Genomic DNA, 17,500 nt, shown 5'->3' with positions numbered 1-17,500 from the left:
TGGGGATGGTAACTGGCAGTACGGTAACGGCGGATACCAAGGAGGGCCATTACCTTGTTCCAGAGGGTCGACTCGAACTGGCTGCCTCTGTCCGAGGTTAGGTCGGTCGGGATACCGAAGCGAGCAACCCAGTTGTTGACGAACGCTCGTGTAATGGTGTCGGTGTTGATGTCAGGAATGGGAATCGCCTCTGGCCAACGAGTGAAGCGGTCGACACAGGTGAACACGTACTTGTATCCGTTAGAGTACGGGAGGGGGCCGACGATATCGACGTGTATGTGGCTGAACCTGGTAGAGACAATTGGGAAAGGAATTAGTGGGGGAAATGTGTGTCGTGTTACCCTCGAAGCCTGGCACTGGAGGCAGGTGGACCCAGTGCATGGCGTCCTTGTTGTTGCTTGGCCAGATGAACTTGGAGGTTAACATCCGTTGGGATGCACGGATGCCAGGGTGCGCAAGGTCATGAAGGTGGCAGAAGAGTTGATGGCGGAATGACGTAGGGAGAAAGGGGCGAAGGTTGCCGGTGGAGGCGTCAGCATACAGACGGATGTCTGTGCCAGCTACCTGAATTTTCTCCATCTTGAGGGAAGGGTTGTCCAACAGTCACTGCAAGTCGTCGCAGTTGGCCTGTGCTGCTGCAATGGCGGCGTAGTCGATGACAGGAAACTGCGTTCTTCTTTTCCTGTTGACGTTTCCCATTTTCATATGGGGTCGCCGTTCCTCGCTAGTCGTTTCCACTTGTTTCGGTCCATCACCTGCTCCTCCTCCAGATGTTTCTCCTGAAGGTCCTCTCTTAGTCTGTCCTTCCAACGCAGCTTGGGTCTCCCTCGCCTGCATCTCCTCTGTACCTCCATGTCCATCACTCTCCCTCCCACGTAGTCTTCATCTCTTCTCTTCACATGGCCGAACCAATGTAATATCCTTTCCTGCGCTTTCGCCGACGCCTCCACTACTTTCACAGTACCGCGAATCCTATCATTCTTTATCCTATCCAACCTCGTCACCCTACACATCCACCTCAACATCCTCATTTCTGCGACGTCCAGCTTCCTTTCTTGTACCTTTTTCAGTGCCCATGTCTCAGCTCCGTACAACAACGCTGGTCTCACTACTGTCTTGTACACCTTTCCTTTTACTCTGGCACTTATCTTTTTGTCACATAGCACACCTGATACTCTCCGCCAATTGTTCCACACCAACTTGATCTTGTAGTCAATCTCTTTTTCTAGATCTCCATCCTTCGCTACATAAGATCCGAGGTATTTGAAGGCCTCCACCTGCGGCAGTTTGTGGTCCTGCATGAAAAGGTCGCCTTCCTGAGTCACATTGCACTCCAGGTACTCCGTCTTCCTTCTGCTCACCTTCAGCCCATAGTCCTCTAATAAGCCCCTCCACAGCTCCAACCGCTCCTGTAGTTCTTCGCGACTCTCTGATACCAACACTATGTCATCTACAAAGAGCATACTCCATGGTGCCTCTTTTGTTACCTCCTCCACCAACACATCAATGAGGAGGTTAAACAAATAGGGGCTAAGATCTGACCCCTGGTGAAGCCCAGCTCCCACTGAGAAAGCCTCTGTGGCACCAGCTGCATTTCTCACTCTTGTCCTGGCATCCCTGTACATGACAGGAGACTGCGTTGAAACTGCGTAAATGTTTCTGGAGAGGGCGTCAGCGGGTGCGTTGTACCTTGGACGTAACGAATATCTGTGGAGAACTGAGAAATGTTCTGTAAGTGGCGGAGCTGAGTAGAGGTATAACTGGCTTTGTTAGCGTGGAAAGTGGTGGTGAGGGGTTTATGGTCTGTGAAGATGATGAACTGTCGACCTTGAAGGAAATACCTAAATCGTTGGACTGCTCGGTAGACAGCAAGCAACTCCCTATCGAATGCGCTGTAATGGGACCTTTCGCAGTGAGTAAATTGATACCAGACACCGCCAGATTTTGTAATTCTTGCCGGAAAATAAATACTTTTTTGGGCAAGTTTTATAAGCTTACAGAGGTGTATCGTTGTACATTATTGTGTCTGAAATTTAAGTCAATTAATTTCATGATTGCAAACGGCATATAGCATTGTTTGAGCCTCTATTTATAATCACAGATGATATTCGTAAAACAGCCTATAATTGTATCAAGCCAAGCAATTTGTCATTTTCTACCGACTTCAATGGACGTATATTGATATATACTTTCATTTGAATGCACCAAGCAATAGGCAAATCCATGTAATGTATCGAAAATATATTCTTGCATCGAAGACTTAATTTTTTCGGTACAATAAACTTTGTCTTTCTCTGATTTTTTCTTGAATCTGACGTGCAGTTTGCCACGGCACACGTAAAATTAGCCATATTTGTTTGAAAATAGCTCCCAGCAGATCTAAGAGGCTATTCTTTACAAAAATGTCGTTAACTTCGTACGTCCGCCATCACTGTTGTTATTTTTTTATCTCACTGATTTTCTTCATATACAGGACGTGACAGTGATATCCATTATTTTTCAACACTCTCAGATAAAATGCACAAACCGAAATCAACATCCTCTTATTTTTACTGCTCATAGTTACTTCAGTAAAAATAATTACCTATTTTTAGGTTTACCTTATAATTAAATTAACAAAGCCTTATCACACATCAGTAAGTAAAAATTATAACATTAAGCGTCATGTTTTTAATTTTAAATACATTTATGCAGCAATTTATGGCGTATCTTTTTTTAAATATCGGTTTCCAAATTAGCTAAATCATCCCTTTGCCTCGTGAAATCCGAGACAATTGAAAATTCTAGCGCTAATAGGAATCTACGAGCCTGACTGCGAAAGGTCCCATTCTTCTCAGCTTTGCTCAGTTACTTGGAAAAGAAGGCGAGCGGCTTCCAAGCACTGTCGGCGTACTGTTGCAAGATGGTGCCGATTCCGTCGTTGGAGGCGTCAGTGGCGATGGATGTGAGGGCCTCCTGGGCAGGGAAACTGAGGGTAGCAACGGTGTCCAGCGCAGTCTTCGCAGAAGCGAAAGCTTCGTCGGCTTCAGGACAGCAAACGAGCTTTATGGACTGACCATACTTGCAAGGCCTAATGAGAGAATACAAAGGTTGTAACATGAGGGAACACTTAGGGATGAAGCGATTGTAAAAAATTATCATACCTAAGAACTGCTTGAGTTGTCTCTGGGTGGAGGGCTTCGGGAACTGGCGGATGGCATCACACTTGGTACTCAGAGGTGAAATACCAGTGGAGACAGTGTGTCATAGGAAATCTACGGTTTTTAACACAAATTTCGACTTGGCGGCGTTGATTTGGATTCCGTAGTCTCGTAGACGGGTGATGACTTCTTCAAGGTGACGGCGGTGGGTGTCTTCATCAAGGCTGACGATGAGGAGGTCATCTATGTAGGCGAAACAGAAGGGTAAGCCACGTAGAACTTCGTCGATGAAGCGCTGGGATGTCTGTGCTGCATTCTTCAGGCCGAAGGGCATCCGGATGTATTCGTAGAGGCCGAATGGGGTGGTAATGGCCGTCTTCCGGATGTCATCGAGGTGGACAAAGATCTGATGGAAAGCTTGAACAAGATCCACCGTAAAAAAGATGGTACAGCCGAAGAGTTGGGAGCCAAATTCTTGGATGTTGGGGATGGGGTATCGATCGAAGACAGTTTGGGAGTTCAGTGCACGGTAGTCACCGCACGGTCGCAAATCACCGCTCTTTTTAGGTACGACGTGAAGCGCTGAAGACCAGTTGCTGTTGCTGGGCCGAAAGATCCCTTGGCGCATAAGGGACTCGAACTCGGTCTTGACGATGCGTTGTCGTTCGGGTGCGAAACGTCGTGGCTTGGCGTGGGTTGGGCGGCCAGAAGTGATGATGCGATTTTCGACGTGGTGACATATCGGCGGCGTGCATGGATGTAGCTGAGTGAGGGTGGGAAACTGTTGCAGTAGGGAAGCAAAAGGGGCGTCTTGACTGGTGACAGAGATGCTGGTGCTAACGCCAGGTCGAGTGTGGCCGTATGAAGAGAGGCGCTTTGAGACATCGTAGAGGCGACGGCGCTGTATGTCTACGAGAAGACCGTAGTAGTTGAGGAAATCTGCTCCGAGGATTGGTTGAGATACGTCGTCAACGTAGAACGTCCACTCGAAGGCACGACGGAGGTTGTTGTTGTTGTTGTTGTTGTCGTTGTCGTTCCCTAGACTGTCTGTCCGAGCAGTCCCGTCTCCCCAAGGAAGGCCACAGCCGAAACTGGGTTTTCCCACAAATCCTTTGTAGGTATGTTGTGTTGTTTGTGTGCATGATTGTGTATAATGCAGTCTTCCATTATGTGTTGTATGGTATGGGGTGAAGTGTTACATCCTGGGCAGCTATTCACAATGCGGTCATCCAGCCTCTTCTGGTAGCTTAGAAGTGCTGGGTGGTGGCCGCACCGCAGTCTGGCCAAGTGGACTCTGTCCTTTCGTGGGAGAGAGGATTCAGAAGGGTGGATGTCAGGGGGCCTGGCATGCAGGTTGAGGGAGAGGGATAGGGTAGATTTCCTGAAGGCGTCGATCTTAGTCTTGTTGGCTGCATAGAGGAAAGTGAGTGGTGGTAACGTCCGTAAACTGACTGTAGCAGGAAGTATGCTTGTTGCAGCACCGGTGTCAATAAGAAATAGGTGGCGCGTCAGAGGGTCTCTGATGTAGAGGAGTTGTGAGGAGGAGGGACGAACATTATGCACAGCACGTTCGCCGTTGGAGTTTAAATTGGGGGAATGGGTGAAGGCGCAGGGTTGGTTACACTTATGTGCCTTGGAACCGAACTGGGCATGGTAGTAACATACCGCAGGTGTGCAGTCCGTGCTCTTGGATCCTGGTCTGGATCTGGAACGTTGCCTGCGGGAAAAATTACGGCGGTCTGCTGTTTGAACTTGTTCCTTGAGCTCGCTAACTTGCAGTGTAAGCTGAGTCACCATGTCGACGAGGCGCTCGTAGAGGGGGTCTGGCTTGATGTGGGAGACGGAGGGCGAAGAGACAGTCTCGATGAGCTCGTCGGCGAGTGTGGGGAGTTTGTCCACGGGAAGGTGGTCCTTTACAGTGAAGAGGCTACGCTGGATAGTGGCGGGCAGACGTTGGTAGAACAGCTGGAGAAAAAGGGCCTTGTCGAACGTGTCGTACTTGTCTGCCAGGAGACTCCTCATGCGGCGTAGTAGGTCTGACGGTCTCTCGTTGCCAAGTTCTTCCTTAGAGAGAAGCTCTTGAAGGCGTGTAGCGACGGATGACTGGAATCTGGCAAGGATAGCGTCCTTTGAATATTCGTATGGAGTGTCGGATATTAACGCTGTAGAGATAGCGTCAGATACACGAGAAAAGACGTCCGGGGGAAGAAGGGAGCAGGCGTTGCTGAATTTGGCGAGGCTAATCCAGATGCGCGAGGACTTGAAATTACATTCTAGAATGTGGAACCACACAGTCGGGTCGTGACTTAGGAAAGGTGGTGCACGAAAAGCATGGACGGCAGATAGGGTTGCAGGTTGATGTGGTGGGTCGATGGGTGGTTCTTCCATAGGAACCACGTCCGCTGAGGTAGGAACAGACTGGTCCATGATGGTTAGGACGTCGGTTCTGTGGCGGTCCACTCCGGCAGGGGCGGTAGGAGGCGCTGGGAGTCCACTCCGGTAGAGGCGACAGGCGGAGGGTGGGGCCGGCGGCGGGGCAGGGGCGGACCACGTCGATTGCGGCGGCTGGTAGTCCACTCTAGGAGGCGGAGCAGGCGGAGGCGGCGGCTGGCAGCGCTGGTAGTCCACTCTGGAAGGCGGGGGCAGGCGGCGGCTGACAGTCCACTTCAGATGGCGGGGCAGGGGCTGGCGATCCACTCCGGAGGGCGTCGGCGGCTGCGCAGTGGTCCACTTTAGGGGTCACCAATTTATGTGGTTAGTTACCACACCATGTTGACTGGTCCGGTCCACACGAAGGGGTCGCCAAATGTGTATCACCACATTAACCACATCACCTCATTCCCATACACAATGCAGGCAATGTCACAATAACCCAGACATCGTGGCACCGCACATCCGCTCCGATCGACAAAGCGGCGACAGCCGAATCAGCAATTTAGCCAAGCGCACAGAGGCGGACTCACACACAGACACACGAACACACACCAATAGATGCAGTGAATCGCCAATTCGGAATAACACACGGCAACACAATAGTAATCAACCCTTCCCCCCTGGATATATGTATTGTAGAATGGGATATAGGTAGTAATTATGAACCAAGAACAAACTTTAAAGGGCCAAACATTCCGACTAAAAATCTTGACAAGGTGACTGAGAGCACCTCAAAATTCAGCAGACTCAGCATTTCCGGAAGACAAAACCGGATTGCACGGGTCCAGGAGCAGTCGGTGTGTGACGTGCCCTAGTGATTAATTGTGTACAGAACTGTGTTAAAAGCTTTATAGATAAACCAGAAAAATTCGAATAGAGTGAATTTAAAACGTAGCACCTTACCCCGCTACAAATGATGTGGTTAGTTACCACATCATGGTAAGTGGTATCGTCCTTGCGACTTGCTAGGTAAGACCACCCGCTTGCGCGGGATCGGTTTTTGTGGGAGGGGAAGAATGTCTGTAAGAAAATGAAAAGATAGTGTATAAAAGAGGGCTATTATCAATGCGCTTTTACGTGAGCAATTAGGGGCGGTTGGTGGTCGTGGCTCGGGAGAAATGGGCTGGGAACTTGGTCGGCGGCGCTGAGGCGTAGTAGTAAAGGTGGAAAAACGGAAAAATCTTTAGTGGGAGGTAAACTGAAATGAAAAGATGTAGTATAAAAGAAAGTTAGAACGGAAGCGAATTTTAGTCGAAGAAAAAGTACGTGTAGATGTTTGTGCGTGGGGCGTGGGTATGTTCGTGAGAGGTGTGTGTATCTTACGGGAAGTGAGTATAGTTCACGTCCCGTGTGTAGAGATGCTGATTAACCCCAGCTAGGTAGCACGTTACGGATTAGCCCCGGGTTGGGCATGAGCGTTCCTGTTTAGCCCCAGGTTGGGCTTGAGCGATGAGCGAGCGATATCCGAAGCGTAGTCAGGAGAGTGGATCCAATGGCGGTGCGAGGGTGGGTGGGTGGGCAGGCGGGCGGGTGTTGTTTTATCTTTCTCCTTCCAAGCACAACTCTGAAAGCAGAGAATTACGTGACTTGGGAATTGTGTGTAAATGTCAGAAGTGTAAACCCGCTCGCCAGCGTCAGCGAAGAGGCCAGGCGTGGGTGCGGGCCGGTCGACAAGAGAGGCTCCCCAATTCCTCTCCCACGACCAGCCGGCGAAGAGTTAAGGGCTCTGAATCAGAGTTGGATTAAGGGCCTCTGCTAAGCCAGCGAGCAAGTGTGCGTGTATCTCTTTTCTTCCAAGCACAACTCTGAAAGCAGAGAATTACGTGACTTGGGAAATGTGTGTATTTGTCTTTGGTGTAAACCCGCCTGCCGACGCCAACGAAGAGGTCAGCCTTGTGCCAGACCGGCAGCAGCAAAGGAGAAAAGTCTCCTCGCCGCCACCGGCCGGCGAAGATTGCCGGGCGCTTGTTGAGTGTGCTGGAGCGGAGAGCGACGTCTGACCTCTGCGTGGACTAATTTTTGGATTGGATGTCCGCCATGACATAAACTATACACGATGAATATATTAAGGCTTTGTACAGAGTATGCAAATAATATTATATATATATATATATATATATATATATATTGGTTAGAAAACTGGAGAATAATCACAAGAAGATCAACTACCTCACTAACGCTGTCGATTTTAACAATGCATGCATACAAGAGAATCTGCTCCCCAGATATTCAAATATATATATATATATAAATATATTTTACAAAAGAATGGCCATCCTCGTATGTGACACAATTTTTACAATATATATTTTGATTACAAGTGACATATATAATTGTTTTATTAAGATTACAAATTTTATTATACAATAAAGCTATGTGCGTTAAGGGGACACTGCAGAAATGGCGTGTTGCCACAGACTCCTAAACGACACTCTGGAGGCATATCCCCCCCCCCCCCCAAAAAAAAAAAAAAAAAAAAAAAAGTAGAGAGGATCTCGGTTCCCATCGTAGTAAAAAGAAATCAGGTATCCTCTCAGAGGCAGCAATTGAAAGTCTGTTTAGTCAATGCATGTAGTTTGCGCAACAAATTCCAAGATATTGCTGCATTTATTTTTGTCGAGGACTGTGATATAGTTGGGGTCACTGAATCTTGGATTGATACCGAAACTAGAGATTTCCTATCGGAATATAGTATAAAAGGGTATTCGATATACAGTGGCGAACAATCACAGAGAGCAGGTGGCGGTGTACCTCTTTATGTGAAATCGCACATACATACACCACAAATAAAGAATGTGTGCATGGCCGCAAAAATTCATTCTTGTCCTTATTTGCCGTCCACCAGCCCAATATCAAAATATTGACGACGAATTATATGAACAGATTTTAGATATTTGCTGCGATAACGGTGCTGTTATTATACATGCATATACATATACCAAGGCTTTTTTCCCCTTACAAGGGGGATAGCCAAAAAGAAAAAGCCATAAAATCATTCCAACCCATTCCATCCTTGAATACACTCCACACCCCTCCACCCTCCCTCTTATCTTAGCACCTCCTGGATGACGGGTCATCCCTGCACCTTGTCCACTGCCCTGGGTCAGAAGCAGTGTCGCAAGACACAGTACAACCACAGCAAAGCCGCTTCATTAAATCGGCGACCCCCCCTCTCCACCCCCCCATTGCATAAAATGAGAGGACGGGGAGAAATCCCTTCGGGCTGCGTAAAATTTTGCTCACACATACTACCTCATCCCCCATCCCCCCGCCCATTCCACCTCATGCAATCACAACATCATCCATTCTCCATTCACCCCCGTCTTCTGTCCTCTCCCGTCCTTCCTCAACAGACATTCCCCTCTTCCCCAAAGCCCCCTTCATCCCATCCATCCACCTCATCCTAGGACGCCCCCTCATGTTCACTTCCTCCACATCTGCCTTCCACACCTCTTTTACTAGTCTTTCTTCACTCATTCTTTCCATGTGTCCAAACCATCCTAATACTCTTTCATCAACCCTATCTCCCAGCTCCTTTTCCACCCCTGTTCTCCTCCTCACCTCCTCATTTCTCACTCTATCTAGCCTAGTAACCTCCATCATACTTCTCAGACACCTCATCTCAAACCATTCAAACTCCTTCTCTCTTCCTCTCTTATGTTCCATGTTTCTGCTCCATACAGTGCTGTTGGTACAATCACTCCTTCATACAGTCTCCTCTTATCATCCATTCCCAAATGTCTATTCCTCATTACACTCTTTAATCCACCAAGGCATTTACTCGCTTCTCTCAATCTACATTCTACCTCCACTTTCACTCCACCTTTCCCTGCCACATTTGCACCCAAGTATCTAAAACTATCCACTTCCTCCAGTTGCTCTCCCTTAATGCTCACTTCCAGTCTACTGTCACTTTCACCCCTTGTACATCTCATCACCTTACTTTTACCCACATTTATCTTTAGCTTTCTTCTATCACATACTCTCCCAAACTCTGTCACCAACTTCCTCAATCCCTCCTCCGATCCTGCCACAAGCGCAGTGTCGTCAGCAAGCAACAGCTGGTTCACCTCCCACTTTTCTCCATTTTCTTTAACCATCTCTAATCCCTGACCCACTACCCTTGCATTTACCTCTCGCACCACCCCATCCATGTATAAGTTGAACAGCCAGGGCGACATAACGCATCCTTGACGAAGTCCCACCTTTACCTCGAACCACTCACTCTCTCCATTTCCAATTCTGACACAAGCTCTACTATTCTCATAAAAACTCTTGACAGCTCCCAGAAGCTTTCCTCCTATCCCATATATCTGCATAACCTCCCACAGTGCCTTCCTGTCTACCCTATCATAAGCCTTTTCCAGATCCATAAAAGCCCAAAAAACATCCTTCCCCTTACCTATAGCTTTCTCACATATCTGTCTTAACACAAAGATCTGATCTACACAACCTCTACCTGTCCTAAATCCACACTGTTCCTCACCAATTACTCCTTCTGTTCCTCTCCTAATCCTCTCAATCAAGATCCCATAAGCCTTCACAACTACACTTAACAAGCTAATTCCTCTGAAACTACTACATTCACACTTGTCCCCTTTTCCCTTGTAAAGAGGAACTATACAGGCACTCCTCCAGTTCTCCGGCACTCTACCCTCTCTCCAGCAAACATTGAATAACCTCACCAACCAGTCCACCATCACTGTACCTTCCTTTTTCAGACATTCTGCATGACATCCATCCAGACCAGGTGCCTTACCTGCTTTCATCATCTTAACAACTGCCTTCACCTCATCCTTCCTTATTTCTCCTCCATTCTCCTCACTCATCACTCTCATTTTCTTAGCACTTCCCACTGCAGCTATCTTTCCTTCCCCATCCTCCTTCACATTTAGCAACTCCCTAAAATATTCTGCCCATCTTCCCCTTACTGCCTTCTCTTCCATTATCATCTCTCCATCTGCACCTTTTACCTTTTCTTGTCTACTTGATTCGCCTCCTCTCTTAATTTCTTTCCAAAACATCTTTTTATTACTTTCAAATTTTTCTGTCATACTCTTACCCCATTTCACATTTGCTCTCCTCTTTGCAACCTTTACCTTTTGCTTTACTTCTCTTTTCTTTTCTTTGTACCTCTCATATGACTCCCTCGACCTATTTTGTAACCAATCTGTGAAAGCTCGTTTCTTCTCTTCTACAACCTTCTTTGTTTCCTCATCCCACCATTCACTACCCTTCCTTCTATTTCCCCCTGTCCTTCTTGTTCCACACACTATCCTTGCACACTTTATGACTCCCTCCTTGAACCATCCCCATTCCTCCTCCACACCCAGCTCTACTCTACCCTTTACTCCTTCCCACTCCTCCCTCAGCTTCTTTTTGTACTCCTCCTTTTCCTTTTCATTCAAAGAGTTCACTCTAAGAACCTCCCCACCTTTTGTCCCTTTCCTCTTTCTCCATCTATCCTCCACTCTCAACTTATCTTCCACCAAAAAATGATCTGATATTCCCCCACCCTCTCCCCTTAGCACATGTACATCCTTAACTCTTCCTATCATAATCCTATTTACCACTACATAATCCATTAGCGCTCTATCTACCACCCTTCCCTCCACCACCCTCTCCCATGTGTACTTATGCTTGACTTTCTTCCGAAACACTGTATTTGCTATCATCAACTCTCTTTCTAGACACATTTCCACCATCAACTCTCCACTACGATTCTTTCCTGGAATTCCACATTTCCCAACCACTCCATCGATTGGACCATTTCCTACCCTAGCATTAAGGTCTCCCAGTACTATTACATTGACATTTCTTCCTAAATCCTCTATGCACTCATTTAGATCTATCCAAAAGGTCTCCCTTTCTTCTACACTCCTCTCACTGCCAGGCCCATATGCACTTACAAAGACCCACATCTCCTTCCCCAGTTTCACCTTCATCCACATTATCCTTGAGGAAACCTCCTTCCACTCCACTACCCGTTTACCTATCTCTTCACTTATTAGAATAGCCACCCCTTCCCTCCCTCGCCCTCTCTTCACTCCTGATAACCTCCCACTTATACTCCCAAACTTACACTCACCCTTCCCTTTCAACTTAGTTTCACTCAGAGCCAACACATCCATCTTTCTTCTCACAAACATACTACCTATCTCTTCCCTTTTACTCTCATCTGTACCACATCCACGCACATTAAAAGACCCAAACCTTAGGGTGCTGGTCCGAGAACTTCCAGCCCCTCTTATGCCTCCTCTTTTTCTTTTAGGAATATCCCCTGTGGGGCTACAAGGAGAAGGATGACTAGTCCCAATCCCCGTCCCTTTCTTCTCGCCTCTTACGATCCAAGTGGGAATACTTGGTGGCAGGGAATTCCCCCATCACAGAAAAAGAATACTCAGAGAAATGGTAAAGGACAGCAACAAGGGGTTGGGGGACAGCATAACGGAGGGACAGTCGTAGTATAAAAGTGTCATCATTTCTCTATGAACAGAGTTTTCCTCTATCATAGACAAAATGATGTGTGGCTCTGGTCCGTAGGGGCGCCCATATAGACCCTAAAGTATCAACTGCATGCTACTTTGCCACAATAACAAGCAGCCAATACCTCAGACGGGCTGTTATTATAGGCGATTTTAACCTGCCAGTAACTGTATGGGGTGGAGCACTAAATTCGCACACCGGTCATGGGCTCTAATATTTTGTAAAGTTCATTGTATCAACACATTCGCGAACCAACACGAGAGAAAATGTTTTTGATATTGTTCTTTCCACTAACGAAAACCAAGTAACCAGTGTAAATGTTGGACCAAAATGCAGCACCTGTGACCACGATGTCCTTACATTCAACACGGATTGCAACATTTATCTACAAAATAACAGCTTCGAAAAGGTACCGAACTTCCGGCGAGCAAACTTAAAAAGTTAAGAGAGATACTTGGAAAAACCGACTGGTCAGAAATTCACAAAATTCAAGATGTTGAACAAAATTGGGCCATATTCAGTAATATAGTCAAGAAAGCCATCAATTAATACAAAACCAAAATGGTGGAATGTCAAAATTAAGAATACTTTGCTAGCCATAAAACCTGTGTACAGAAGATACACATCAACACATAGCCAAACAGATACGAAGAATATGGAATACGGAATATGGAATATGGAATACGAAGAATGTCGTTGAGAATCTAAAAGGCTCATTAAAGCCAGTAGGAAATCACAAGAACAGTATATTACCTCCAAATGCAAAGAAAATCCTAAAGAATTTTTCAGATATATCAGGGACAAAAAAGTTCTTAAGAGCACCATTGGACCCCTTATATCAACGACGGGGGAAATAGTAACAGAAGAGAGGTTATGGCAGACATACTAAATTATTATTTTGCGCCTTTGTTCACTATTTAGAACAGTAGAAACGAACAGTGTATCTCACCGGGACGGACAGCATCTACTAGATATGGATATTGAATAACGTGATGTAAAGCGCGTTATTGACAAATTTAAATTAAACAAATCGCCTGGAATAGACAAAATTTATCCGAGAATACTCAAGGAAGTCAAAGAAGAAATTTGCAAACCCCTCAGTGCGATTTTCAACTTGTCTTTACAATCTTGAAGAATTGTACAAGAGTGCAAATGTTGTACCCTTATTCAAAAAGGGTGACAGATCCAATCCTGGTAACTATCGGCCTATTACTTAATCAATTGTCTGTAAACTAATGAAGTCTCTCCTGAGAGACAAAGTTGTAGAATTCTCGGAGAAAAAATATTATTAAAGATTCACATGGATTCCGTAATAAGCGTTCGTGTCGGACAAACTTTCTTGACTTCATGTGCGATTTACGGTATGTACGAAGAAGGGAGGGCAGCTGATTTTATATATCTTCATTTCCAAAAAGCTTTCGATAAAGTCCCACATAGGATGTTACTAATTAAACTAGAATTCCATGGTATAGTAGGACATATTACCCGATGGATTTCAGAATGTAGTTCAGTTCGAAGCTTTAAGAATCTGTAATGACTGCCATTTATCTTATATTATTTGCTTATCTGTTTGTTATTGTTTGTTCGTTTATCATTATTAGCTTGATTTTATTTATTATTAGTTGACGTAAGCGGAGTAGGAAACACAGGAGTCTTCGTCTTGAGTTTATTCCTGACTAGTTTCGCAGGTATGCTTTTTCAAAGGAATGGGTTTACAAACGGGCTAGGGTATTTTATACATGGGGTGGACCTTACTACCTCCCCGTGTTACCATAATTGGTGACAAGTGTGAACATTACATATTCATTGTGGCTAATGTAATAATGATCAAGTTTAACAATTAAATATGATGACAACACTAATAACAAATAGAATATTGATAGTAATTGTAACAATGATAATGATGATAATAACAATGATAATAAAAATGAAAATTTAAATATTTAAATATTTGATGATAATAAAAATAATAATAAAAAAGTTATCTGTCAATTGACTATTATTTACTATTTATCCGTTCATTAACTATACCTATGCATTTATTTATTTTATTTATTATTGTTTATATTATTATTATTTTTATATTTTGTCTTTAATTTATCATTATTACATTTTTTCCACATCCGATCTAGTTATGACCCAAAAGGTCTCCTGTCGGCATGCTCCACCTTTGTAATGGCGTATTGTATCAAGTGGAGTGCCTCAGAGCTCAGTCTTAGGTCCTATACTTTTTCTGATATACATTAATGATCTAGGTGAAAATATAAAGTGCAAATTATCCAAATTCGCATATGACACCAAAATTGCAAATAAGATGACATCCATAACACAAGAACAAGAATTGCAAAACGATTTGAATACTTTATGCGAATGGGCGACAAACTCCCAGATGTTTTTCAATATAGATAAATGTAAAATACTTCATATTGGTAATAGTAATGCCCAGACTAACTGCATGATGAATGGTGTGCAATAAGCTAGTGTAGAACAAGAGAAAGACCTTGGTGTTGTGATCTGAAATGATCTCAAACCAAGCAAACAGTGTTCAGAGGTTATTGGAACTGCAAACAAATTAATTGGATTTATAGGTAGAGCTTTGGAGTTCAGAACTAAATAAATTATTCTTAATCTCTACAATGACCTAGTCAGGCCGAACCTAGAATACTGCATACAGTGTTGGTCTCCATACTACAAGAAGGATATACAAAAGTTAGAAAAGGTACAACGCAGAGTAACAAAACTCATCCCAAGGTTGAAGAACAAGCAATACGAAGAGCGCTTAAGGGAACTTAATTTGCTTAGTCTCTCGAAAAGGAGAATGAGAGGGGACCTAATTGAGGTTTTCAAAATTATCATAGGAATCGAAAACATGGATGTGGAAAAATATTTTAAAATTGACACCTCCAACGCAACTACGACTAATGGATGCAACGTTTTCAGACTTGGCTAACGTCATTGATTGTTCTACTGTAGAGGTATTCAAAAAACGTCTCGACATTTACTTAACTACAAATCCCCGACTAGAATTGTTTTACTTATGGATGGATTACAGGGGGACATTTACTTAACTACAAATCCCCGTCTAGTATAATTTTACTTCTTGATAGATTTAGATTAAGTAACGAAACAACCTCGTAGGGACCAGTAGGTCTGTTGCTGTTCGTTTGTCCTCCATGTAACTCATTGTAACTCCCTTCTCTTTCCCTGAAAGATATAATATGCATACTCTCTCACCTTCCTTTTCCCCTCTCCCTGAAAGACATGCATACTCTCTCGCACTCTCTCGTGCCTTCCTTCTCCCATCTTTCTCCCTGAAAGGCATGCGTACCTTCTCTCTCTCTCTCTCTCTCTCTCTCTCTCTCTCTCTCTCTCTCTCTCTCTCTCTCTCTCTCTCTCTCTCTCTCTCTCTTCCTCCCTCCCTCTCTCTTCCTCCCTCCCTCTCTCTTCCTCCCTCCCTCTCTCTTCCTCCCCCCTCTCTCTTCCTCCCCTCTCTCTCTCTCTCTCTCTCTCTCTCTCTCTCTCTCTCTCTCTCTCTCTCTCTCTCTCTCTCTCTCTCTCTCTCTCTCTCTCTCTCTCTCTCTCTCTCTCTTCCTCCCTCCCTCCCTCTCTCTTCCTCCCTCCCTCCCTCCCTCTCTCTTCCTCCCTCCCTCTCTCTTCCTCCCCCCTCTCTCTTCCTCCCCCCCTCTCTCTCTCTCTCTCTCTAATGAATTACGTGAAAATTGTCACTCCGCTGAAGAGTCAGGTGAGGTCTGTCTCAACCCGTTTGCATTGATGACGTCACTCAACCCATGAGAATCGCCTGTGTGCAGCCTGAATAAAATGTTAAATACATCATTGACCCGGATGGCATGAGGTGATCCTACGAGTGTGCGCGCGCGTGTGTATGAATGTCACCCATATGGAAATAAAAATAATAATGATAATAATAATAATAATAGTAATAATAATAGTTATAATAATAGTAATAATAACAATGATAATAATAATAGCAATAATGATAGCATTGATAATGATAAGAGTAGTTATAGTAATAGTAATAATGATAATGGTTATTATTATTGTTCTTGAGAAGTACAAGGGGAGAAGATGGTAGTGAGTTGGAAGGAAGTCTTAATAATAATAGTAATAATAATAGTTATAATAATAGTAATAATAACAATGATAATGATAATAGCAATAATGATAGCATTGATAATGATAAGAGTAGTTATATTAATAGTAATAATGATAATGGTTATTATTATTGTTCTTGAGAAGTACAAGGGGAGAAGATGGTAAGTTGGAAGTAAGTCTTAAAAAGAGAGATTGGAGGAAGTGGATAGCTTTAAATATTTGGGGTCGCATGTGGCAGGAAAGGGAGTGGAGGTAAAGGTAAATTGTAGATTGAGAGAAGGAAGTTGCCTTGAGGGGTTAAAAAGTATTATGAGAAATAGGCATCTAGTAATGGATGCAAAGAGGAGATTGTATGAAGGGGTGATTGTGCCAACGGCTCTGTATGGGGCAGACTAGGAATTGAAGAGAGGCAGAAGGGAAAAGTTTGAAAGTGTTTGAGATGAAATGTCTGAGAAATATGATAGGGGTTACTAGGTTGGATAGAGTGAGAAATGAGGAGGTGAGGAGGAGAGTGGGAGTGGAAAAGGAGATGACAGATAGGGCTAATGAAAGAGTATTGGAATATTTTGGATACGTGGAAAACATGAGTGAAGAGAGATTAGTAAAAGAGGCGTGGAAGACGGAGGTGGAGGGAGTGAATTTGAGGGGATGACCAAGGATGAGATGGATGGATGGGATGAAGGGGACGTTGAGAAAGAGGGGAATGTCTGTTGAGCAAGGAAAGGAGAAGGCAGGAGATAGGGATGAGTGGAGAGTGGCTCTGTATAGATGATACTGTTATGCAAGGAAAGGAGAGGCAGGGGATGTAGGGATAGGGGTTGCTAACTTTTGAATGATATTTTGTCGCAGCCCGAAGGGGTTTCCCCCTGTCTTCTCTTGTTCTGCATAAGGGGGACGGAGAGAGGGGGTCGCCGATCAAGTGAAGCGGCCTTACTGTGGATGCATTGTGTCTTGCTACGTTGTTTCTGACTCAGGGCAGTGGGTGGGATACACGGATGACCCGTCATCCATGAGTAACTAAGATGAGAGGTAGGAAGGGGTGGTGGAGGGGAGTGGAATGGGTGGGAGTAGGTACGTGCCTTTGTCTTGGCTACCTCCCTTATAAGGTGGAAAAAGATCTTGGTATATAAATATAGATAGATCATCATCATTATTATCATCATTACTGTGATAATGGCATACATGCATATATCGCCCATGTGTGTGTGTGGGGGGAGGAGTTGGCTTCGAAGGGGCTCTGGGGCGATGAGTGGGAGGGTAATTTTAAAATGTCTATTTATTCATTAATTTATTCATCATTATCTTATTTATTTAATTTCTATTTATTT

The 17,500-nt window shown here is 44.7% G+C and overlaps 1 protein-coding gene across 1 annotated transcript in view; it reads right to left on the bottom strand.

Annotated features, from left to right (window-relative positions):
* The window catches only part of LOC143027299 (uncharacterized), a 25,053-nt gene that overhangs the window by 425 nt on the left and 7,128 nt on the right, over positions 1 to 17,500 (bottom strand). The window contains exons 2-6 of the mRNA XM_076188568.1: positions 4,622 to 5,870; positions 3,269 to 4,079; positions 2,852 to 3,070; positions 1,123 to 1,689; positions 54 to 288 (exon numbers count right to left, since the gene is read on the bottom strand). Coding sequence (XP_076044683.1) covers positions 54 to 288; positions 1,123 to 1,689; positions 2,852 to 3,070; positions 3,269 to 4,079; positions 4,622 to 5,870 — 3,081 coding nt within the window. The remainder of the gene's footprint in view (positions 1 to 53; positions 289 to 1,122; positions 1,690 to 2,851; positions 3,071 to 3,268; positions 4,080 to 4,621; positions 5,871 to 17,500) is intronic.

The sequence above is a fragment of the Oratosquilla oratoria genome, chromosome 8, assembly GCF_046742065.1.
Source record: "Oratosquilla oratoria isolate Oo_2021 chromosome 8, ASM4674206v1, whole genome shotgun sequence".
NCBI lineage: Eukaryota > Metazoa > Arthropoda > Malacostraca > Stomatopoda > Squillidae > Oratosquilla > Oratosquilla oratoria.
This window is presented reverse-complemented; position numbering and strand designations above follow the sequence as displayed.